General features: G+C 42.9%; 1 protein-coding gene and 1 pseudogene across 7 annotated transcripts in view; both read right to left on the bottom strand.

Annotated features, from left to right (window-relative positions):
* LOC113007416 (nectin-3-like) overlaps positions 1-17,522 on the bottom strand; it is a 30,453-nt gene extending 12,931 nt beyond the window's left edge. For 2 of the 7 annotated variants that reach the window (XR_003269906.1, XM_026143957.1), the window contains exons 1-5: positions 6,598-6,927; positions 5,970-6,311; positions 5,552-5,854; positions 4,309-4,402; positions 3,123-3,277 (exon numbers count right to left, since the gene is read on the bottom strand). Coding sequence is in view for 6 of the 7 variants with exons in the window: in XM_026143957.1 (XP_025999742.1) it covers positions 3,123-3,277; positions 4,309-4,402; positions 5,552-5,854; positions 5,970-6,311; positions 6,598-6,715 (1,012 nt within the window). In the remaining variant the exon portion in view is untranslated. Of the gene's footprint in view, positions 1-3,122; positions 3,278-4,308; positions 4,403-5,551; positions 5,855-5,969; positions 6,312-6,597; positions 6,928-10,019; positions 10,179-13,828; positions 13,988-16,420; positions 17,084-17,311 lie in introns of those variants that run through there. The other 5 variants (XM_026143958.1, XM_026143961.1, XM_026143960.1 and 2 more) reach the window with 5 other exon arrangements.
* A 297-nt stretch (positions 17,523-17,819) lies between these two features.
* LOC113007574 (poliovirus receptor-like) lies at positions 17,820-22,212 on the bottom strand (annotated as a pseudogene).
* Between the last annotated feature and the right edge of the window lie 2,147 nt (positions 22,213-24,359).

Here is a 24,359-nt window from a genome sequence, read left to right as displayed (position 1 = left end):
CAGCGAGCCGGAGGAGCCCGCACCGCCAGCTGAGGAGCTCAGCGAGCCGGAGGAGCTCAGCATGCCCGAGCAGGAGCTCAGTGAGCCGGAGGAGCTCAGCATGCCCGAGCAGGAGCTCAGTGAGCCGGAGGAGCTCAGCATGCCCGAGCAGGAGCTCAGCGAGCCGGAGGAGCCCGCACCGCCAGCTGAGGAGCTCAGCGAGCCGGAGGAGCCCGCACCGCCAGCTGAGCAGCTCAGCGAGCCGGAGGAGCTCAGCGAGCCGGAGGAGCCCGCACCGCCAGCTGAGGAGCTCGGCGTGCCGGAGGAGCTCAGCATGCCCGAGCAGGAGCTCAGTGAGCCGGAGGAGCTCGGCATGCCCGAGCAGGAGCTCAGCGAGCCGGAGGAGCCCGCACCGCCAGCTGAGGAGCTCAGCGAGCAGGAGGAGCCCGCACCGTCAGCTGAGGCGCTCAGCGAGCCGGAGGAGCTCAGCATGCCCGAGCAGGAGCTCGGCGAGCCGGAGGAGCCCGCACCGCCAGCTGAGGAGCTCGGCGAGCCGGAGGAGGAGCTCTCGCTGCCAGCAGCCGAGGAGGAGCTCTCGCTGCCAGCAGCCGAGGAGGAGCTCTCGCTGCCAGCCGCCGAGGAGGAGCTCTCGCTGCCAGCAGCCGAGGAGGAGCTCGCGCTGCCAGCAGCCGAGGAGGAGCTCAGCGAGCCGCCAGCCGCCGAGGAGGAGCTCTCGCTGCCAGCCGCCGAGGAGGGACCCGCTCAGCCGGAGCCGGAGATCAGCGGACCGGAGGGACCTCCACGTCTAGCGCGGCCTCCTCGCCGTCCACGTCCGGTGCGTCCACGTCAGCGATCGGCGCGTCATGGACCTGTTGCCACGCCTCGCTGTTGCTCACCGGAGCAGCGACGTTGCCATCGGACCCGTGGCAGGCCACCAGAACCGTTCTGCCGCCACCGGACCCGTGGCAGGCCGCCGGAGGAGCAGCGCCGCCGCCACCGGACCCGTGGCAGGCCACCAGAACCGTTCTGCCGCCACCGGACCCGTGGCTGGCCGCCGGAGGAGCAGCGCCGCCGCCACCGGACCCGTGGCAGGCCCCCTGAACTGTTTTGCTGCTGCTGCCAGACCCGGGGCCGTCCGCCGGAGCTGCTACGTCACCGCCGTTGGGCTCGAGGTAGGCCCCCTGAACTCTCTTGTTGTGTTGATGGGCCACCTGTGACTGTTTGTGGCGTCTTTTCGTTTTCTTTTTGCACCGCTGCGGGATGCGCGGTCTGACTCTGAGACTGTGGACTGGGTCGGTTTGTGGTTTTGTTTTGCTTGTTTTGGTTCTGGCCCTCCGTCCTGGTTCCCCCAGCCGCCCGCCCTGGGTTGGTTGTGCTGTTTTTTTGTTTTGGTTTTGGGGTCGTCGGGAGCCGACCCTTAGAGGGGGGGTACTGTCAGGGTCCTGGGACTGGGCGACCCAGGATCCATGAGCAGTCATGTATTATATTATTATTATTATTATTATTATTATTATTATTATTATTATTATTATTATTGTTGTTGTTGTGTATTTTGGTGTTGCTCCCCCTTCCCTGTGCTTGTGTATATGTGTGTGTGGGTGGCTGAGCACTTGTTTATAGGCGGCGTCAGGCCTGGAGGGTGTGGCCCTGCAAGGGGACTGGCCACACCCGAAGCCACACACCTGCTGCTGATCGGGCCTCGTCGGGGGAGCTACTTAAGAGAGTCTTGGAGCTCCCACCGACGCGGGATCATTGCATGAGACTCCACGTTAGTCACCCTGTCTAAGTTTAGTCAGAAAGTGTATGCCTGCCATTCTGAGTGTCCTGACAGCTGCCGTTATTGTTTCCCGCAGGGAGAGCGTGGAAGGCACGGAGAGCAGCGAGCACCGGGGGGTGCTGACACGGGAGCAGAGAGCACACGGACTATTCACGGGAGACACGACACGGGAGTCTGGGAGAACACGGGGATTTATTGTTACGTTGTTTTCACTCTGTAAATAAACACACTGCTTGAACTTTGAGCTCCGCGCCTGGGTCCTCCTCCTTCCCCACATCCCCACGGTGTGCCATGCCGCACCGTGACAAAAAGAGGTTATAGACAGACACAATACGGTAATATTATGCTAAAGCACAGTACGTATCGCTCCGACAATCCATCAAGCTGTGCTGCTTCGTAGCTTACCAAAGTCGTATTGAAACTAGTGCTGTCAGTGTTAATCTTGTTAAAATGACGGCAAATCTCCGTTAGCGAGTTAACGCGGATCGCCGCATGCGAGGGGCTGGACGGCGCTAACGTGTTGACGCCGTGCAGCCCCAGGTTTTTCGGCCCGCTTGAATGTTCTACCAAAAATTGTGCTTTGGTGTCTATCTGATGGATGAATAATAAACCAGTGCCACACTACTGAAGTTGGCACCATTTTTACAAACCAATTCAGGTTCATCTGTTTCATTCAACAATCTGCTTTCGCCCTGCATTCTCCCTTGCCGCCATACTTTTTCCGCCATGTGTGTATGAAAACAAAGGCAGTGCCTTTGTTTTAAACATATTCCATTGCGATATTTCATTTTCTTATCGTTGCCTAACATTATGTTATGACCGGCTGTGTGCATGCAGGAATAGGACCCAAGGTGCAGACGCTCGGAGGCAAAACTTGAACTCAAAACAGCTTTAATGCTAAACTCAAATGTAACATAACTGGATATGTCAAAATAAACTTACACCGGAAGACTGACAGAACACACAGCAAGTAGATCGCGACACGGACACAGAGAAACACAGGGCTTAAATACACAGATACACAAATACACTGCAACAGAGGGAACAAAGACATGGGACCAGGGAAGACAGACACTGACTGGACACAGGGATATAGCAACTAAGGATTACACAGAGACATAAACCATAAGACATAACTCTAACGAAGAAACCAAAGAATAGAAATGATAAATAATACATAAACTCAAAACCCTGGGTCAACAACCCAGGCATCCTAACACATTATACCAGCATTACCGTGAACGGTATGATATGGCCCAGCCCTAATCAGAATGATGCAACATCCACAAAAGCTAAAATCAAAAAATCAGAAACCAGTTCAAAAAGATTTGGACAAACTGCACAGCTAAATCCAAGCTGACCTCACCTGATGCCACATGCACGTAGAGCTGACCACGTTTACTTCCATATGTGTTAGATGCTTCACACTGATAAAGGCCATTTATATCAGAGGTCAGGCTCAGCAGTTGTAGCTTTGCACCATCTACTTTGACAGCAGACTCCAGCAAAGACTGGCCAGATCTGGAAAAACATGAACGAGACCTGAACGTGAAATGTACAGAGAAGGCAGAAAAATGTGAGTTGTGCTAAAAGCTAAACATCTACGTTAATGGTGGCAGTTTTATAAATTATGGTCGACATTGAGTGGATGGATCTATGCAGGTCAGATTTTTGGAAGCATCCTTCATGTTTCTTTAAAACTAAAATGAGGTCACTTCAGCCTGTGCAGCTAGTTTTAACCCTCTCAGGCTCAAATTAAGTTTTTGTTGCTAATGCACAACCAAGTCCTGCAGTGGTACATCTGAGTAAAAAAACCTCATAAAATATGTATGTGGGGTAATCAGGTTGTTAGTTTTTAACTGTTGCAAATCGGCAACGCCTGCCTCAAGAGGGTTAACCACAGGCCTGCTTAAAAACAGCAAAACCAGTGGAACTATGAGGATATTGTGTGCTCACAGTCAACTGTCTTGTTTGGTGAACACATTGATCGACTTGTACATAGAACTTCAGATAATGTCTCTCCTCTTTGTCTCCTGCTTACCTCTGCAATCCAAGACAAACATTTTAATCAGATTGCAGCTTATATGCCTAAAGTGCTCACACTGAACTTTCATCTGATATTATAGTTTGCAGCTTATTGTCCAAAATTCACTCTAAACACTCTAAAACCATCTTTACTGACATGTGCTTGGTGATAACACCCTTTCCTGGGGGGTGGCTGTAGCTCAGGAGGAAGAGATGGTCATCTACTGAATGGAAGGTTGGTGGTTTGATCCTTGGCTCCCCCAGTCTGCGTGCCAAGCATGCTTGGGGAAGATACTGGCCAGATACTAAAAAGTTGCATCCATCGGAGTATGAATATGTGTGAATGTTAGTTAGTGAGTACTTTAAAAGCATAGAAGAAAGTGTTTATGTGAATGGGTGTGTATAAAGCGCTTTGAGTGCTCTAGGAGAGTAGACAAGCACTATAGAAGACTCAGTGCCTTTAATATTACCACTCCCGTGAAATGAAATGAATATTTCAACTGAAACCAATATTCAAACTACTTTACCTGCTCCAGATAAAGTTTGCATTTGGTTTGGCTTCTGTCACACACTCGAACGAGTCCTCTGAAATCACGCTAATGTTCACTTCTGTGGGAGAAACTGCAAAAAAAGAAAGAATGAAAGACCTGTGTTAATATGTAAAAAACAAACAAGCAAAGAAATGCATTTTGGGTACTTTTCATGTAGTTTCAAGGAGAGATCCTGTCATACACATTCAAGCATGTTGGTGCTCTGTTTAAAAGCATGGCCTTTATGGGGATTTCAACCAGAAATAGAACACCACAGATGAACCGTGTCATTTAAAAAAAGAACCCACACAACTGGAAGCACATGCTTTAACTTTGAAAACAGCCTCTAGTATTTTTGCTTCACTGGACAGATCTGAAACAAATGAAGTCATTGTCAAGCTTTACAAACAGGTTTAAGCTAGTCTGTGCACCATGGTGTCGTGTCACTTGCCTTTAGCTGCTGACAGTTAATTTTTAACCTGAACATCTGCACTCTTACCGAGAGCAAATATATAGTGCAAACCTATATTTCACATGACCAATGTAAATAGTGCATTGCACAACTGCTAGTAAGTTAAAAAAAAAAACACAGTTGAACTTTGATTAAACAGACATAGTTTCAATTCTACTTTTCCCCTACCAAAGCCGTGCTGGTACACACACTGATGCACAACTTTAGTGAGTTTTCTGCATTTCAGCTGAACTGGGTGGTTCTGTCTCAGGACACAGATCAGGTTCCATTACTCGTCTCATCATTTGCAAAATCTTTATCCAGCTATTGTGACAACATGAGTGAATGACAGTAGCATGAGAACAAGGATAAAGCTGGTATCCATACTGGGAAAAACAAAAATCAACAAATTAACTCATGAACAAAGAAAAAAAAGCAAAACCATGTCAACTCTTAACACTTAAGGTTACCTGAAAGTATGAAGTTTTGAGGGTTTATGTCTGCTTTTGTTCAAAACAAAGATGCAGGGTATAGTTTTAAAAAAGTGCAGCTATTACTTTTATTTTATCCATAATTGATGAAGCTATTTCTGTTGCATGAGTAGATAACACAGATCAACTGGTAGCAAGTAATTAAGTTATATAGTATTGCTTTGCAGTTGCAGTTTAATCAGTTAATCCTGGGTGTGCATGTGTACTTTTAATATTTGATTTAATAATCAAAATTGTTAAGTCAACAGTATAAAAAAAAGAAGACAAATATTAAACTACATCATCAGCTGATACTCACAGTAGATCTGTATAGTGAAGGAGAGACTTCTGTCTGTAGACAGTGAGCCACCACTGATGACACACTGGACCTGGTGACCGTTAATCTCTCTCGTAGGAACACCAAACAACGAGCTGACAGTGGTAGTTGTATCGTTGTCATACTGGGTGGAATTTGTTGTCGTCCTCACTTTGTCTCCCAAAGCACCAGTGAGCCACCTCACCTCTGCAGGAGGCTTCGAGCCAGCAGCCGTGCAGGTAGCAAATAAAACCTCTTCAGTGCCCAAAGTGGGAAGATTGTCCTTGATGTTTGTGAAAGGAGGCACTAGGAGAGTTACAGCACACAATTAGTCAACATGCGAGCAACATGGTAAAATGTCTGTCTCACAAACAAACACCCACAATATTTGAAATAAAGTTTTGTTTTATGTTTTTTATACCAAGCAAGTTTAGAGTTATCTCAGTCTTCTGATTTCCACTGGGAAACAACGTGAAGATGCACGTGTATCTGCCTTCATCCTTCAGGGCAACATTGGATAACTGGAGAGTTCCATTTTTGTCATTAAAATTCCCGATATATTTAAATCGATCATCACCTCCATTGACAAACTGCACTCCCTCTCTGGGTAGGATAGTGAGGAAATTGTCATTGTGAGGTTTTTCTCTCGTCTTCCTCTGCCAGGTAATCTGTGTCAGGTCATCATTGGTACCAGTGACATAACACGATAAGATAGCAGTACCTCCTTGTTCCACTGTCACACTTCCACCAGTCACCTGGAGAGCTGTAAAAAGCATTCAGATAAAAATTTAATGAATTCTTTTGTGTGTGTATGTGTGTGAGAGAGCGAGGTTGGGGGCGTAGATAATAAATGATGATACACAACCATTCAGTTTGATGAACCACAAAGTTTGATTTAAAAAAAAAACATAATAAGACCCTGCAGCGCACATTGACGCCATATGTCTTGTACGCCAAATCTCCGAAGCGTCAAAATTAAAATAAGGTGCTGCAGTGGACAAATATAACATTCAAATTCAGTTCATTGTAGCCTAGTCACTACAAAATACCTTCTATATCAGCACATAGAAGAGACACGATCACGAGAAAGACACGTAGTAGCGCAGAGTCACATATGGACGGTATGTTGTGGCAGAAGCTGCCAAAAAAGGAAGCAGCTCCATCCATCCGCTAATCATTGCTGTCCACTAATCATAATATTTATACATTCCAACTTCCGGGAGAAAAAAGTCCACAGCCCAAAAATGTTAGAGGACCGATGATTCTCTTGGGAGTCTTGCAGACAGAAAGAAGGACCCGGGCTGAAAATGGCTGGATACGGACTAGTGATGCGCGAATCATGAACGAATCGTTCAATACTCGAGAATCACTTTACTGACTCATGAATCATGATTCACAAACTCAACTGACTCACTGACTCATCCCTGTTGCTGTTAGCAGCAATGTATCTAGCTTATAATTAAAATTGTGGAGAAAAACACAACATCCAGTATCTTAACAAAATAATTTCTGCTCTGAACTGGAAGAAAAAACCCTGAATAGAAGCTCACATCAAGACAATAGCTCCTCGGTTCACAGTAGCATCGCTCTGCTAACATGCTAACAGCACATTTGAGCTACTCACCCCCTCCCTTATTGTGCTGAATCGTAAGCGTAAGCGAATCACTCAGCACACGCTCACCCCCTCCCTCCTGTGCTGAATCATAGAGCGACGAATCACTCACTCACTCACTCACTAACCCCCTCCCTCCTGGCTCACAGCTTCTTCTTCTTCTTGGTTGGCAACCAATGTTAAGGCGCATTACCGTCCCCTGGCTCACAGCTCAGTGGACATTTAGATGAGAAAATATATACTTAACACATTTAAGGAAAATACTAATAAAATAAAAATAAACAAAATAAATGTTTATTAAGCAATTTTGATAGGAAATTGCTTAATTTTAGAAATGTTTTTGCTCTTTTTTGCTCTATAAAATAGTTGTTTTCTTTTAGAATCATTCGTCTTAGCAGTAGGATTTACATGAAAAGAGAAACAAATTAAGTTTGAGTGAAAATGTACATTTTTTGCACTCTCTGGTCAACTGACTCAGTGAATCAAATGACTCAAAAATGCGATTCACTTTGGTGAGTGACTCATTAAAACCCGATTCAGTAAAAAGAATCAAATTTACCATCACTAATACCGACAGTGACACACAGAGGGGAGATAGAGGGGGGAAGGGGTGGGCGGGTGGTGGAAATAAAACCTTTCACACATGAGATGAATTAAGGATGCAGCTTTCTGTTGAGCCTTTTAAACGGCGTAACCGACGGAAACACACATGGCTTTAAATGTACATCAAAACAACGGCGATCACAGGGAGGAACAAAATCCTTGCTGTCTGCACTGCCTGAGAAAAGAGTGGGGTTTTTTGGTTTTTGTAGCACTCTCGTGTGATGCAACGAGCCAATAATCACTCTCGATGTTAGTCCGCTGTAAAACTTTAATGCGTACGCCAGCACACGACAAAGAACACCGGAAGAACAAAACTCCCCTCACCATACTATTCCGGTTGGACTAGTCCCCCACAGTTATGGCAGGTCTGCACAAACAAATATTGCATGGTGATCATTTAACCAATGATCTACAGTTTTCTTTTCAGGGGTGCATTCAGGATTTTCCTTAATTGGGTGGCACAGGACCCAAAAACCAGGCAGAGGGGCTCACATGAAATCTGAATAAAACACTGGGCGACATTTTCAGGTTAGTATACACCACTGTGTCCTGTTGTCAAGAAAACATGGTGCTGCACAAGGGTTTAAGTATCATTTGTGTTGGATAATTGTTTTACAAAGCAGGAATAATGTATTTAGATTTTATCCTCCAGTAAACAGAAAATAGTGAAAGCTTCTTAGGTAGAATGCTTAGGTAATTCACCTCTGGGAGATCATAAAATAAAAAAATATATACAAATTATTATATTATTATTAGCTGACATTATTGGAATTTTCCTCCTCAATTTAGATGATGCAGTAAAACCAAGAGAAGTGTGATGAATGTGAGTTGATTTCTTGGCACTACCTTATCAGTGATCAGCCAGAGACCATTCATGTGTAAAGCTTCCAAGTGAAGCTTCACTTAGTGTCTTTAAGGTAGTTAAATATTTATCCAGCCTCTTTGTTTGGTTTTGCATTCTGTGGACAGTCCCAGTGCCTTGTGTCACAGTCAGCTGCACAAACACATCAGTGTTATTTGATCTGCATGAAGGATTTAAATTAAAAGGAGGCTGTTCTCTTTGCATTGGGTGAGTATGGAAAGTGAAAAGCCATCCGTGAGCCTGCAGTAAGTCTAGAAATACAAAAAAGGCACAATTGCTAGTGCTTATAAACTGATCTGTAGAGTGTTTCCTGTTTTCATTCTCATTTCAGGGTGGCAGGTGATGGACAGATTCACTGAATATACACAAAATGCTTCAAAATAGCAACTATATCTGCATCCTTTAAAATTGTTCAGTTTGACTGAATTCAGTCTTTACATTTTTTGATTCAGCTAACAGTAACTAACAGTAATTAACCTGTAATACAATAAATTACAAGAATCCATCTTAGTCAAACATTACCATTGGTTTTTTTTCTTTTTAATCACACTTAAAGAATTGGTGGTAACCAAGTTATCAATTTAGGAATATATTGTGGCATAAAAGACAAACTGTCATAAGCATATTGTAACTCATTACATGCAGTTATAGTCATAGTTAAGTGAAATCTTTAGTGTAAATGCAAGCTTTGAATGTTTTATGATTGTTATTCATAAAACAAAAAAAATCCAAAAAAACATCTCTGACTTACTTTGATAATAGAGTGTCAGCATTTTATTAGAATGTACATGTGCTGTAGGCTGAGTGGATTTTAATGTATTGTAGGCAGTTTCATTTGCTCTTGGGGCCTCTGGGAAATAAAGCAACAGCTAAAAGCAACTATTTGTAGGCCTAAATGATGTTTTCTTCCTTTCTTTTTAAAAACCATGCTGTGGAAAAACAAGTGAAAATATAATGACTCACTCAGTAAATGCAGGCTATACTGTGTCGTGGTAATGTTTGCAGTGATGGATGTTACAGTGGTGCAGGGCAGGCCGTGGTATCCTTGGTCACTAATGGGTTAGGGCCTGGTGGCAGCAGAGACATCATAAAATAGATTTATGGGACAATTGTGCAACAGCAAAAATCGTTACAGAGCTGTACCTTCAAGGGGATACTTCTATACATGGGGTTTTTATGTATCTTGCTTGCTTCTTGGAGGAGTCATCAATTAAAAATTTAAATGCTACCAAATTCCATTTTGATTCTACCTTTATCCCAGATAGAGGTTGAAGAGCAGCCATTATTGCTAAGCTAACATCTTCTTCTATACTATAACATTTGTGTAAATCAACACAGGGCAACAGCAGCATAGGTCAGCTTACCAGTGACGCATTTGCAGTTGAGTACCTCACCTGCTACATCCCTCTTTAAACCCTTCTTTACTTCTTCTCTCCAGTTAAGTTCATGGTGTAGAGCGCCAGGGGTGTTTTCCTGTTCAGACATCCAGACATCAGATCACTCAGGTCAAAACTGACTTAATCTTCCAAATTAATGAGGTACAAGATCAGGACCTTTTGAAAAAAACAAACAAACAAACAAACAAAAAAGGCTTCTTAGTCTTTATGAACTGTAACATGTCTCCTGTTTTCATTCTTTTTAAATCACTGGAATTAGAATGTAAGTCATCTAGTCTGGCAATTGTTAGTTGCATGGGCTTGTTTTTATAGCTGCTCCTTCCTCCTCATTGATCTAACAGTGCCTCTTTGTTTAGATTCCTTAAACCATTTCCTTTTGTCTAGGATTCTCACTAACAAGCCTCTTTTTAATTTTTATTTAACCTTTATTTATACAGGTAGTCCCACTTAGACTGGGCTCCATACCATCTAATCCTGCAGATGATCAGCAGGGAGTATGCACAACTCCATGCTGATCAGGGCGGATCTACAGGGGTGGCATGGGTTGTAATCTCGTGCCACCTCTAGTGGTAACATGATTTTACAAATACAGTGTTGTTTATTAAAATAAGCTAGCATTAGCACTTTGAGCCTAGCTACAATAAACATTGAATATAAATTCTAAAACTGCATAATGTATTGCATAGTGCGTGCAATACACGCCACACGTGAAAAGACCAAGGAAAACTGAGTAAACGATAAAAACGATAACAAAATAACGCTGAAAAACGATAAAAACCCTGAAAACTATACATTTCACACCTGAGCCTCAACTCTCGCGGCCCGGTACCAAGCGACTCACGGACCGATACCAGTCCCGGGGGTTGGGGACCGCTGATTAAGAGGACCCGAGGGAAGCTCGGAAAAGCTAAGCAGAAGTTAATTGGAGAGGAGAGTGACGGCCGTTGGTTGAAAAGAGAGGTAAAAAAAAACTTCAGTGGTGTGAAAACATTATGGGTTCGCGGAGTCAGACGTGGATCAAGTAGGCATTACACCTTTCTTGGCCGCTACTTCGAAGCACATCTGTCCTGGGTGCTGCACAACAACATTGAATATTTAGTATTTACTGCTGTTTACACTTAGCTAGATTAATGCGATGGTGTTGTGTTTAGTATGTTGCTTTGTTTTTTTTGCTTGTTTTCTATTTTTCTCTCAACAGGTGATCCAGGAGATTTTTTTTCTCCCCCCCGTTTCTCACTGTCCCTCTCCCCTTCTGTTTTTCCTTTCCTTCCTCTTTCTTTCTTCCTTTCCTATCCCTCACTCATGTCTGTCCCGTCTGTAAAATCTGAAAATAAAATATAATAAATAATAAAAACAAAGATCGACCAAATGGACCAATACGGCAATGCCACGATGATCCATTTGGCAAAGTAAATCCATTGGGTATCCTTGTTGGTCTTCAGACAACAATTCTGATGGCTAAAGAACCAAATGGGACAGGCAAAAAAAAAAAAAAAAAAAAAAAAAAGACGTGGATCAAGTAGGCATAGTGTGTAAACTTTGCTACAATGTCGTAGCTGCCATAATCGAGCAGCCCGGCAAGTTTACATCACTCAGATGGCTTTATTGGAAAAGGTTAAATAAGTCGCTGGGATGAGGAAGATCTGGGCATGTCTAAAACTGCAGCTCAAATGGATAAGTGGTAGCAAATGATTGGATGGAAGCAAACAGAAATCTAAATGTAATAATATGGAAACGGGATTTTGGAAGAATTTCTGAAAATGTTTCCCCCAGTATATGGATAGGAGTGCAATACTGTGGACAGTTTCCCTTTAGAATACAAAAGATTTTTAGCAATTGTACTGATAGTGCAGATCTATAGTTTCAGATCACCTACAAAGACACAATGAAGCTAATAAAAAGTTTAGTTAGCCAACTCAACCAGTGGAATTACAGTAAAAATCTCTCTCTCCTCACAGCACGTGAGAGACTGAAGTTCTGTCTCATAAGACTTATAATTATCACGTATTTCCTGTTTTTGTGAGAGAAGTCAGTTCCCAACCTCATGATCACATGCTGAGTTATGACACTTTGGTCTGTGTATCAAATTTATCCAAAGTATCCAAATGTGATCCTAAAAACTACCTGAAAAGCCTTCAGTTGATTCAACATGCTGCAGAGTACTGACAGTGACTAGAAAAAGAGAGCATATTTCTCCCATACTGGCTTCTCTTCATTGGTTCCCTGTTAAATCCACAATCATATTTAAAATCCTTCTCCTCATATACAAGGTCTTGAATAATCAGGCCCAGTCTTGTCTCAAAGACCTCATAGGTCTGTACCAACCCAGTAAAGCATTTTGCTCTCAGACTGCTGGTTTACTTGTGGTTCATAGGATATTTAAAGGTATTATGGGAAGCAGAGCCTTCAGCTTTCAGAAGCCACTGCCTTGGGTGCAACCTCATGAACAAAAATATCACTTTGGGCCAGACTGCTTTAATGTTGCAAACCATGCCAGTCCTAAAAATATAACACTGTGCAGACATGGATCAATATTCTGCTCGGGTTTTTTGATTTTGTGCAAGACTGAGATGTGCAAGCATGTTTTTTAAATTTTTATGTTTTTAGCTATAACTTTATTTGATATTAAAATAAAACAAATAAAATACATGTTAACTTTTCTGAAGTAAATAAGCTATCTTATTTATACTAGGAATACTAGGAAAGTCAAGCAGTTTCTTCTATGTGGACTTCGCTATGAGTTTAATTTCTCTTTTCTTGTTAATGGACCATCCTACCTTCTTTACTCTTTGCTCAGCCAACCAATTCTAGGAAGCAAAAAGGCTTATAGGTACCCTGTCAGGGAAACATTCTATGGTGATAGGTTAATCATTATTTCAAACAAAACTAAGTAAAACTACTGTTGTCTATGGCCCCTAAGGGATCAGTCATGATCCCTTAAAATCGTCAGCTTTTCCTCCCACACGGTGCCAATGCCAGCTCCACCTTGAATTTCATTGAGACAGACATTTCATCTAGCTGCCACTGGAATCCACCCTTAGTGCTGGGAGTTTCCCACGATGCACTGAGCATTTCTCCTTTCTGACCTCTTTTCATTCACTATGTGTTTACACAACCAGCCTGAGCCAGAGACTTTGACTTGCCTTAAGCTTGTATACTCCTAACCAACAAACAACACAAAACAGATGATGAAATAGATTTTTACTCACATTACAATGAAAGCTTTTGTGTCAACAACAGTGAAATTTGCTAGTTAGCCTTTTACATTTTGGAGCAGTTTCTGGAAGGGGAAGCAGTGACTCTAACTAGCTTAGTTATCAAAAACTGTAGATAATGTCACAGTACATTTAGAGTATAACTCTTTCCTTATCACAATGTTTAACAATAAAGCAAACTGCTGAATAATAATAATAATAAAATAAAATTTTAAAAAGGGGACACTTGTCACAGTATAGCACAAACTAGCAACTGGGGATTGGTCCATCAAGGCCTCTACGTTTTATCCACATTACACTGGACCACCACAGATCCTTCATCAGATGATCTTGCCCGATGTGGCTCCTTTGGGCTAAGCCTGGTCAGGGGCCATGTACTACAGAGGTGACTCTCAACAAGCCCCTTGCCTGAGCCTGGGTCCAGGTTGGAGCCATAGTAACTGAGATATGGTCGTTGGACCATTTTTGAATTTTTCATCAAAGAAGTCTGTTAAATTTCACTTGTTCCGGTTGCTCACCCGTGAACGATTTGCCTTGAGGGGCAAATTGCCCCTGACAGCATAGTTCCTGGGACAACTAGGGCATACAAACCTCTCCACCATGATAAGGTGGCAATTCCTGTCTGTAGTTATGTTGTTTCCTCTCCAGTGCACTGTTGTCACTGCTGAAGGATGGCATGAGTCATTGGAGCCATTTGACCAATCTGTGTTATGAATCAGTCAACTGAGTTGAGTGTATGGAGTTAAAGGTCTGGATGAGGACAAAAAAAAGGAAAAAAAACAATAACATAAAGATTAAAATATGATATTAGGGTCATTCTCCTGGGTCTTTAAAACTGTGTTTTGCGCTTTTGGACTTTCAAGTTTTGTAGTTCTGCTTATTGTTAAATAAATAGTCTCGGTCGTTGTGTCCTAGGGCAAGACACTTCACCCGTTGCCAACTGGTGGTGGTCAGAGGGCCGGTGGCGCCAGTGTCCGGCAGCCTCGCCTCTGTCAGTCTGCCCCAGGGCAGCTGTGGCTACAATGTAGCTTGCCATCACCAGTGTGTGAATTTGTGTGTGAATGGGTGACTGACTAAATGTAGTGTAAAGCACTTTGGGGTCCTTAGGGACTAAGTAAAGTGCTATACAAATACAGGCCATTTACCAAATATTAATATCACGCAAAATAATAAATAATCTTAGTTTACTTATTCTTTAGGTTTTTAACTTCATATTTCAGAGAAGTGTTTTCTCTGTTCCTCTTATGTGTAGTGTATGCGTTCTGGTGATATTTGTGTGTTATTATTCGTTATTCCTCCTCTGCCTCATTGTGTTGATTGTCTACTTGTGCTTGTTTGCCCCGGCTGTGTCCACTTCCCTTGTGTATCTTGTATGTCAGTATACTGATCAGATCAATGATGGATCAGAGAAACCTGATCTTCCTAACTACTCATGGAAAATACATCTTATTGTGTTTTTTAGTTAAAATAAAAATATCTGCAGCAGCCAAGCTTCAATTTTCTTAAAGTTAATAATTATAAAAATAATAATGATAGTAAACATAAATCCAATAGAGAAGCATCTTTTATCAGTAAACTTTTTAAAAATCCCTTTAAGTTGCTTTATATTAAATTTTACTAGTGCAAAACTTGTGCATTCACTGTCAGGAACACACAAAAGGCAGGCCTGTATTATTTATTACATAGTGTGCACTATGTGGCAATCTGTCATCAGACAGACTGATTAATGCATTCAGTGGGTTTGTGTTGTGTGAATGTTGTGTGGTCTAAGTGCTGCATTATAACTACTATCTGCGTGGGCTTCAGTACCACAGAAGTCCAATAGGAAAGCTCTATCTAGTCTTTAAGTGATGACATGATCAATCCTGCTTCCGGGCCCAAACTACTCTGCGTTGTGTTGTTAACATGTTTTAATGCTTTGTATCTTGTTCTATTTAATCTCAACAACTCCCTAAAAACAGTCAGTGATCACTGTCGGCCTCTCTTTTTTATTACTGCTAATCATTTTAAAGCTCAGTCTTTTTAACCCTTACAATGCAACTACAGCACAGCCCATGCAGCAGTATATTAATGACTAACCTCGCATTGTGGATGGATTATCTCAGTTTTTCTCCTGACTGACGTTTGGTCTGTTTCCAGCATCCTGCTATGCGATTACATTTGTCCCTAACCCCTAACCCTCAAATTAACTTTTATGGAGTGGAAAAAAATTCATCCTCCAGCTTCAATGTGTTTATATTATGCTAACATAGCCGTGTCATAAGCGATCACCTAGCACACCATTATATACCAGCTAGTCCAACTTCAGTAACCCTACAAACATCACTGCTGTTTACTTTCCTGTCTTCATTTATTTTGGAAGTGATAGCAGATCTGTACGTTTTATTTTGTTTCAGAAATCTCTCAGTCAGAACATGGTGTATTATATTTAGATGGAAACTAGCGCGCCAACTCCCTGCTAACTTCTAACTCTGTTAAATTTAATAAAATCTGTTTTCACGAATGCCTGGATGTCAAACTCAATTGATACACCTGGTAAAGCAGCCACACTGATCATTTAATTAAAGATGAAAGAATTTAGACAGTTTTTACCACTGAGAGGAAAATAGGACAGAAAAACTGAGCTTCAATCAGCACAACCAGACAGACCAGCTACAACTGCATTCACACAGTGGCTGTATAGTGTCATGGTGCTTTTCAAATACATAATGTGCAAAAAAAAGACAAAATGTAAAAGTCTGAGTAAGCTTAAAATTTGACATTGTATCCTTAAGGAGAGGTCGTACTAACCAGCGGAGTCTACAGTTACCACATTAATAATACAACTGATGAAAGTAGTTCTGACTGGTGTAAACAAGAAACGGAAACCAAGTAAATATTTCAAGAACCTTTTTATGATTCTTCAAAGGGAAGAGACATGCTAAAGCTACATCCTGAAGGTCATGGCAACGACAGGCAAAATTAGAGAAAATCAGTGAACAAATAATTAAAATATTTCACTGTATTTCTATCATTAAGCAGGAATCATTTCACATTACTGTAATTTAACACATGGCAGACAGGACAAGAAAGGCAAACAGTGCTTGCCTTGTCAAATCGAAAAATACACATAAATTAAAATGTACCAAAGTAAAACAATTTTTCTCCTTTCATCTTGAACAGTGTTACTATAAAGTTCCCCACCTGTCTGAATCCATCCTTTACATTACTGCCATCCTGTGGTAGCTGTTGGCAGTTGTTCTTGAAAGCTGTGTTGTTTGTTTCAATCTTCCAAAAGATTGCAGCTCTCTGTTTTGATGGTGTGTGGTGAATGAGGACCCAGGATTGCAGACATGGAGGCAGCACAGAGGAGTTTCAGCCAAAGGAGAGCCTTTTAATGAAAAGGAAGCTAAATACAAACTGTCTAACTAACAGGATCACAATTTGGACATAACGTACAAGTATAAGGGAAGACAGACACAATATATACAAAGGAAGGTGGTTAGGAGAAGTGGACACAGGGAACATGGGAACACAGCCAGAGAAACATAGACATGACGAGATGGGAAGCAAAGCAGAACACGAGGCACATGAGATGACGACTACCAAAGTAAACAGGAACACACAAACGCTGAGACACGGACACAGAGATGTGAAGAGACAGAGAGAGCGAGAGACATGACTGAGGAAACAGGTAGTCTTGTCTCCATGCTTATTAACCTGATTTTACAGTGAGACATTGAGGACAAGACACAGAGACGACACAAAGACATGAACGCAACCTATTATCAAACAAGACACTGCGAACTAGAAATACAGATAAACTCAAGACTAAACTAAGACTAAGAGTCTAAACTCAAGCTCTGACGACTATGAGAGGAGATGGCAGTATGTTTAACCAGCTGCTTTTCCACCAGTCCACTGTCATTTTTCATTACATTTTAATTCACACTGTTGATATTGACAGTCAACCATGTTCTTCAAGCTTTTTATTTGAGCTGATTTATACTATCAATGTATTTTAATATACTTAAAACTAATCAAGCTGTAGGCCTGTTTATTTCTTGGGGGGGGTTCAGTATACAAGGTATATACCTTCAGGCGACTGTTGATCTGTTTCTTTACCAGCTGACTTTAAAATGACATGTTGGTGGAGCCTTCAGTCCAAATAATGTTCATCTTTGCTGTCAGAGAGATTCCTGAGGGATCATACGGAGCATTTGTTTAGACCTGTATTTAATTTCAACTGAAAATGCAAATACTTTCAGTGTCAGCAGATTTAACAAAGAACATTTAAACTTCTATAACACTTAACGCACACATTAATAAAATGTTTTTTTTCTTGTAGCTCAGCTCTTTCAAGTAAGATAGATGTAGTAAAATGCCTTGTACACAACTAAAACTATAATTGAGTCTCCAGTAAACTGCACAACAGTAGTTAACATTAAAATATATAATTAATCCCAACATTTTTTTCAGAGACTTATTTAACTGTGGGAGAAACAAAAGTGAGCTACGAAGTATATGAACAAATTAACTGTTACTGACCTCTTGATCTCTCTGTAGGTCTTCTTCCTCTGGTCCGTGATCTTTGTTTCTCACACTCCCAGATGTTTTGTGTCATGCTGCTTGCCACCATGTTGGTTTAAAGACCTCCTACTGTACAAAATAGCGACACAGTATTCACAGAGGCTGCAAATCAACTTTTAAAATGTTGCCTCTGTACACCAGAACAGTAGATTTGAAATAAAATGATAAAGGTACAATTTAATTGCAGACTCAGTTGCAACTGAAGGAATTGAGCAAAAACTTCTGTATTACCTGCAGCTGAGATTCAACTTGACAAATAAATATAATCATAAACTAAGTCGGAATACTTTATTGAATCCTTTGCAGGCAGTGAGTGAAGACTTGAACTCTTGGACATCATCAAATTCATTTCTATCTTTTTACTGCATTTGTCTTCAGTGACAGTATATTTGTTCATGGCTTCCCTTTTATAAAGAGGGAAAAGGCCATGTAGCATGTGGTTCAATTGGGGTAGACTAGCACAATTGCATACTTATTGGACCAAAGGCCGCTTCTTCAGGACCACAGAGGGTATCACACATGACAGTCTCCCCACTAAGAATAGCAACTACAGCCTCTGAGCTAACTACAGTTTGTTAACCTAGACAATGAGGAGAATGTGCTGGACAGGTGAAGAGAACGTTTAATATTTCTATTGCACCAAGCTAACTAATGCACTTTGCTTTTTGTAACAATGTAACAAAAATGTGATTTGGCCCCTCGTAATACTGGAAAAAACAAACAAACATCCGGATATCTATACTGATATGGACTGGGTAATGTGTAAGGAACAAATGGATGTCACATTGTTCGATGGAAATGAAAATGATCTACCTACAGAGGGATAAATTCAAAGACACCCTGAAAATCAAAGTGAAAAAAAAAAGATACAGCAGTTTTTTGGGTTTAGGAGAGTGATTAGTACCAATTCTTTCATCTGCCTGCATATTCTCGCCTATTAAGGTCAAGCATTATTGTATAAGAGGAGGAAACCAGGATCAAATGAACCAGTGTAGGGCCTGACAATGTGTTCAAGGATTTCACCCTGATTCCTAATGGCAGCCTGTAGAGGTCTCTGCGTCCCTCCATGGATTTGTCTCCCCACATCATCACTGACCTACCATCAAACTGTTCATGCTAAATGATGCTACAGGCAACATAATGTTCTCCATGGCTCCTCTCTACCCTTTCATGTCTGTGACATATGCTCAGAGTGAACCTTTTCTCATCTATGAAAAGCACAGAGCACCAGTGGTGGACCTGCCAAATCTGGTATTGTATGGCAATAGCCAATAAGGCTTTCATGGTACCGGGCGGTGAAACTACATGAAAGGGCTTACTAGAGGATGTCAGGCCTGCCTTTAGATTAAACTTTACACTTAAGACATTAAGTACATAAGCTTTAAAATCAGAAGTATTCTGTATTATTCTAGATATTAGATACATGCAAGTTCATATATGAAGTACCTTTGAAAACATCCATGTTTATAAAAGTACCATGCTGCAGCCCCAACAACATTCAGGAAAAGCAAAACACCAAATAAGACCCCAGCAGCAGAGCATGCTCCTACAGGGACACAATAATTAAGAACATGAGAATGAGATGATTGTTCTTTCCCACTTTCATGACATTTAGTTTGTTATTTCACATTTCATTAAAAAAAGACTGAGACAATAAAGAAACATTATCTACCCAACACAAATCAAGCACATGGCTCACAAAGAATGAGATTTCCACACTGGATCAGTGGGTGACTGTGTTTATAATGAGGGTTTACAATGACTTGTGGCTTTTGGTCAACAGGATGCTGGTAGAAACTGTGCTACTGTTGGCCAAACACAGGTCACTTGAGACAAACAAAAAGAACCAATGAAATGAATGTTTCAGCTGAAACTGTTATTCAAGCTACTTTACCTGCTCCATGTAAAATTTGCACTTGGATTGGCTTCTGTCACACACTCAAATGAGTCCTCAGATTTTGCTCTGATGTTCACTTCTGTGGGAGAGACTGCAAGAGCAGAAAGACAAATAACATGAAAATAATGTTTCGCCTCTGTCTCCTACATCTTCGATCCGAACTCGACAAACTTTTGGGACTGAGGCTGATGCTGTATGGGACAGGCCATGATTCAGTCTTTAGCAATAATTGTGAAACAATGCTCTTTTTTTAAATCAGTCTAGATGTCTTTGTCTTTCAGAAAGTATTTTCCCATCTATTGTGACAACATGCTACTGTGTGACAAACAGGAGGCAAAGTCATGAGATTTGGCATGTTTCACTCCCATTCATTTAAAAAAACAAAACAAAAGAAGAACAAACTCCAAAACAAACTTTCTGGAGTTGATTAGTTTTAGTCATTTGAGGATTTTGTGAAACATCAAAGTAAAACTGCTTTTGTTTACATCATTTAATGATGTAAGGAGTCGAACCAAAGTTTGGTACATAGGATGTTTTGTCTTTACAACACGTAAGGCTTTTAGCAATGTAAGAATTGGGAAAAAGATCATATCTATCAGTCCCTCAGTAGAGCTGTAGGTATTTTGTCTTTTGTAAATAAACTGTTCAATCGTTTCACTAACAGAGTCCTGCGACTGAGTCTGTTCATACATTGCGACAGATGTGTCCACTGGCTAATCCACTAGCAAACTTTGCAGAGATTTCCAAGAAAAAATATAACAAATACATCAACCATGGATAAAAGATAAATAATAAACTACATCCGCAGCTGATACTCACAGTAGACCTGTATGGTGAAGGGCAGGGTTTCTTCTTTAGACAGGGAGTCACCACTGATGACACACTGGACCTGGTGACCGTTAATCTCTCTCGTAGGAACACCAAACAGAGAGCTGACTGTGGTAGTCGTACCGTTGTCATACTGTGTGGAATTTGTTGTCATCCTAACTTTTTCTCCCAAAGCATCAGTGAGCCACCTCACCTCGGCAGGAGGCCTCGAGTCAGCAGCCGTGCAGGTAGCAAATAAAACCTTTTCTGTGCCCAAAGTGGGAAGACTGTCCTTGATGTTTGTGAAAGGAGGCACTAGGATACACACAAAGAGCACACAAATAAATCAGCATGCAAGCAGAATGGTGAAAGTAACTCTGTCTCTGTCTCACACACAAACACAAGAGTATTTTAAAATAAAGGAAAAAAAAGTTTACTATTAGGGGAATCTCAGTCTTTTGATTTCCACTGGGAAACAATGTGAAGATGCACGTGTAGCTGCCTTCATCCTTCAGTGCAACACTGGATAACTGGAGAGTTGCATTTTTGTTGTTAAAATTCCCAATATATTTAAATCGATCATCCTGTCCATTGACAAACCGTGGTCCTTCCCTTGGTTGGACAGTGATAAAATTGTCATTATGAGGTTTTTCTCTGGTTGTCCTCTGCCAGGTAATCTGCGTCAAATCATCATCAGTGTGGATGATTTGGCACGGTAAGATGCAAGGAGGCAGTGCCTCCTTGAACCACTGTCACACTTCCACCAATCACCTGGAGACCTGTAAAGAGCATGAAACACTATTAAAGCTCAGACCTCAGCGTAAAAATAGAAACAAGAAAGAAGCAGATTTGCATAAGGTAAAACACCAGTTTCACAATTACAGCTACAAATCCAAATAGGATCAATTTTTCAAAACCTGAACCAGGACTATCAGAGCAGCTTGGCGTCTGGTCTGGGTGAGGAATACGGAATTAGTACTGTGTAGATCTAATCAGGGAACAGAACTGAATAGTCATATTTTTTCAGTTTCCTTTCAATTCAACACAATTTTATTTAGAAATCACAACAACAGTCACCTCAAGGCGCTTTATTATGTAATGTAGACCCTACAATAATAAACACAGAGAAAAACCCAACAATCATATGAGCCCCTATGAGAAAGCACTTTGGTGACAGTGGGAAGGATAAACTCCCTTTTAACAGGAAGAAACCCTCAGCAGAACCAGGCTCAGGGAGGGGCGGCCATCTACTGCAACTGGTTGATTGAGGGAAGGAAGACAGGACAGAAGACATGCTGTGGAAGAGAGCCAGAGATTAATAACAAGTATGATTCAGTGCAGAGAGGTGTATTAACACATAGTGAGTGAGAAAGGTGAGTGAAGAAGAACTACTCAATGCATCATGGGAATCCCCCAGCAGCCTATGGTTATTGCAGCACAACTAAGGGAGGATTCACGGTTTATTTCTGTGGTGGGGCGTGGTCTGCGGGGCCGTGCGGACGCACCTGCACGGCATCCGCAATCACGCCCGCCGTGTTAAAACACGGGGACTCAGGGGCTGGTGTGGTGTAAGTGGCCCCAGCCAGCCACAGGCCCTGGTGTGGTGTGGTGTGAATCAAATAAAGTTGGCTCTGAACGTCGCTCCGTGGTCCCGCCGTGCCTTATTCATGCCACATTGGTGCCGAAACCCAGGAGGCGGCATGGCGGGTACCTACCAGAGCCAGGAAAGGAAAGAGCTGGCCGAGAGGGTGGCCGAAATAGCGGACACCCAGCGGAAGCAGGCGGCGGAGGTGCGTCGCCAACAGGAAGAGCTGCGGAAGGAGAGCGAACGCCACCTGGGGAAGATGGCAGAGCTGGCAGCGCTGCTCTGGGCCCGGGCGCCACCCCCACAAGTGTGTCCCGAGGACAGTGAAGCGGTGGAGGAGCCGTGTGGGTCACCTCGGCAGCCGGAGGTGGTGGACGAGCCACGCGGGGGTCCGAGCCTGCCGGAGGAGGAGGAGCAGCCGGGTGAAGGGCTGCTCCTGCCGGGAGCGGTGGAGGAGCCGCTCCAATCGGAGGCCGAGGACGAGGCGGGCGAGGGTCTACACCGGCCGGAGGCAGAGGAGTCGCTCCACCCAGAGGTGGGCGAGGGGCTGTGCCTGCTGGGGGCGGAGGCGCAGTGCGCGGAGCCGCTCCAAACGGGAGTGGCGGAGGCGGTGGCGGAGCAGCTGTGCGGGGAGACGGAGGTCCCTGCTCCAGGGCAGCCTGTGCAGCCGGAGTTGGAGGCAGAGGAGCGGGACAGCCCCGCTAGGCCGGGGATCGGCGGGCTGGCTAGTCCAGCCTCGCTGCCACCAGTCGATTCTGCGCGCCTGACGTCTGCCCAGCCGCCTGTGTGCAGGAGCTCACGGCCATGCCTGTGGGGCCGCGTCCGTTTGCTACGCGGCCGACCTCCGGACCAGCTTCGCCGTTGCCGCTGGATGCGCGGGCGGCCACCAGAACGGACGCTTCCCCGTCGCTTGGTCAGGGGCTGGGGCGCCGATGTTTAGGGGCCGAGTCTCGCCCCAGTTCGCGGGGGGGGGGGAGTAGGTTCGGCCAGATTGCTCCCCGGCCTCAATCGGGCGATGGGGGTATGTGGTGGGGCGTGGTCTGCGGGGCCGTGCGGACGCACCTGCACGGCATCCGCAATCACGCCCGCCGTGTTAAAACACGGGGACTCAGGGGCTGGTGTGGTGTAAGTGGCCCCAGCCAGCCACAGGCCCTGGTGTGGTGTGACGTGAATCAAATAAAGTTGGCTCTGAACGTCGCTCCGTGGTCCGGCCGTGCCTTATTCATGCCACAATTTCTTATCTGTAAGACTTGGGAGAGGGAATGCTACACATGGGAAAGTTAACCTTCACAGCTTTCTCATCAAGTCCAGTCAGGAGGGTTTGTATATATGTGGTCACATGAATTAAAGTAGCAGAAGCCAAAATCTTTTAATGAGAGGAGGGTTTGCAGCTAAAACTACTAAAAGATTTTAGAAAGTTTTTCCTGAACTAATAAAAACAAGTTTCCACAAAATGACTACAGCCTGTCAATTGCCATTAAAGTAAAAATGTAACCCGAAAAAACGCACAAACATTACGCTTAGCTTTTTGGTGTCCCTGCAGGTAACTAATTTTTCCCAAAGGGCTACATGAGAAACTGGAACTGCTGTGTCTGTACCTGAGCCGAACTCGATTCTTCCCAATATCAAACTGGCTCTCTCTTTACAAACTGGTACAAGTAGTTGTTTTAATGAGACAATGAAAACGTGAAATAGGCATGGCAAAAGCAATAGCATTGTAATCTCTATTTAATCAACATTCCCAAAAACAAATGTGATGCAAAATGTGCAGATTTCTGCAACATTTCGCTTTATTCAAAAAGTGTTATTCCTGTTTTGGTTGTACTTCACTTACTTCATGTTCAGTGTTTAAGTTCTTTTTGCTTGTTCAGTAAGAGAACTCTAGCCAGTTAGTCAGATTTGGACAGCATTAATTGCAACACCTGCCAGTTCATTTCATTTCAGCTTAAGCCCATCCAAGCATAAATAAAACAAACAAAATCTTTGTACGTACTGTTCGTTTCTCTGGTCAGCAGGAGCGCAGATATTGTCGCCAAACAACAGATGATCGTGGGGAAATAGCGCGACATGACTTCTCGTAGTAGCATAAAGAAAACAACACGCAGCTTCTTTTCTTCGCTTTTCGCCCTTGTTATTCCCGGATAACTGCTCTGATGAAAAACAGCCCTCCAGGCTCCAGTACTGAGTCGTGTCTGGCATCCAGATGGCGAAGGATACTTCTACTTAAGTTTAGGACAAAAAAGGGTGAAAAAAGAAGAACAATA

The sequence above is a fragment of the Astatotilapia calliptera genome, chromosome 16, assembly GCF_900246225.1.
Source record: "Astatotilapia calliptera chromosome 16, fAstCal1.2, whole genome shotgun sequence".
Lineage (NCBI taxonomy): Eukaryota > Metazoa > Chordata > Actinopteri > Cichliformes > Cichlidae > Astatotilapia > Astatotilapia calliptera.
The sequence above is the reverse complement of the archived record's forward strand: the minus strand, read 5'-3'. Positions and strand labels throughout refer to the sequence as shown.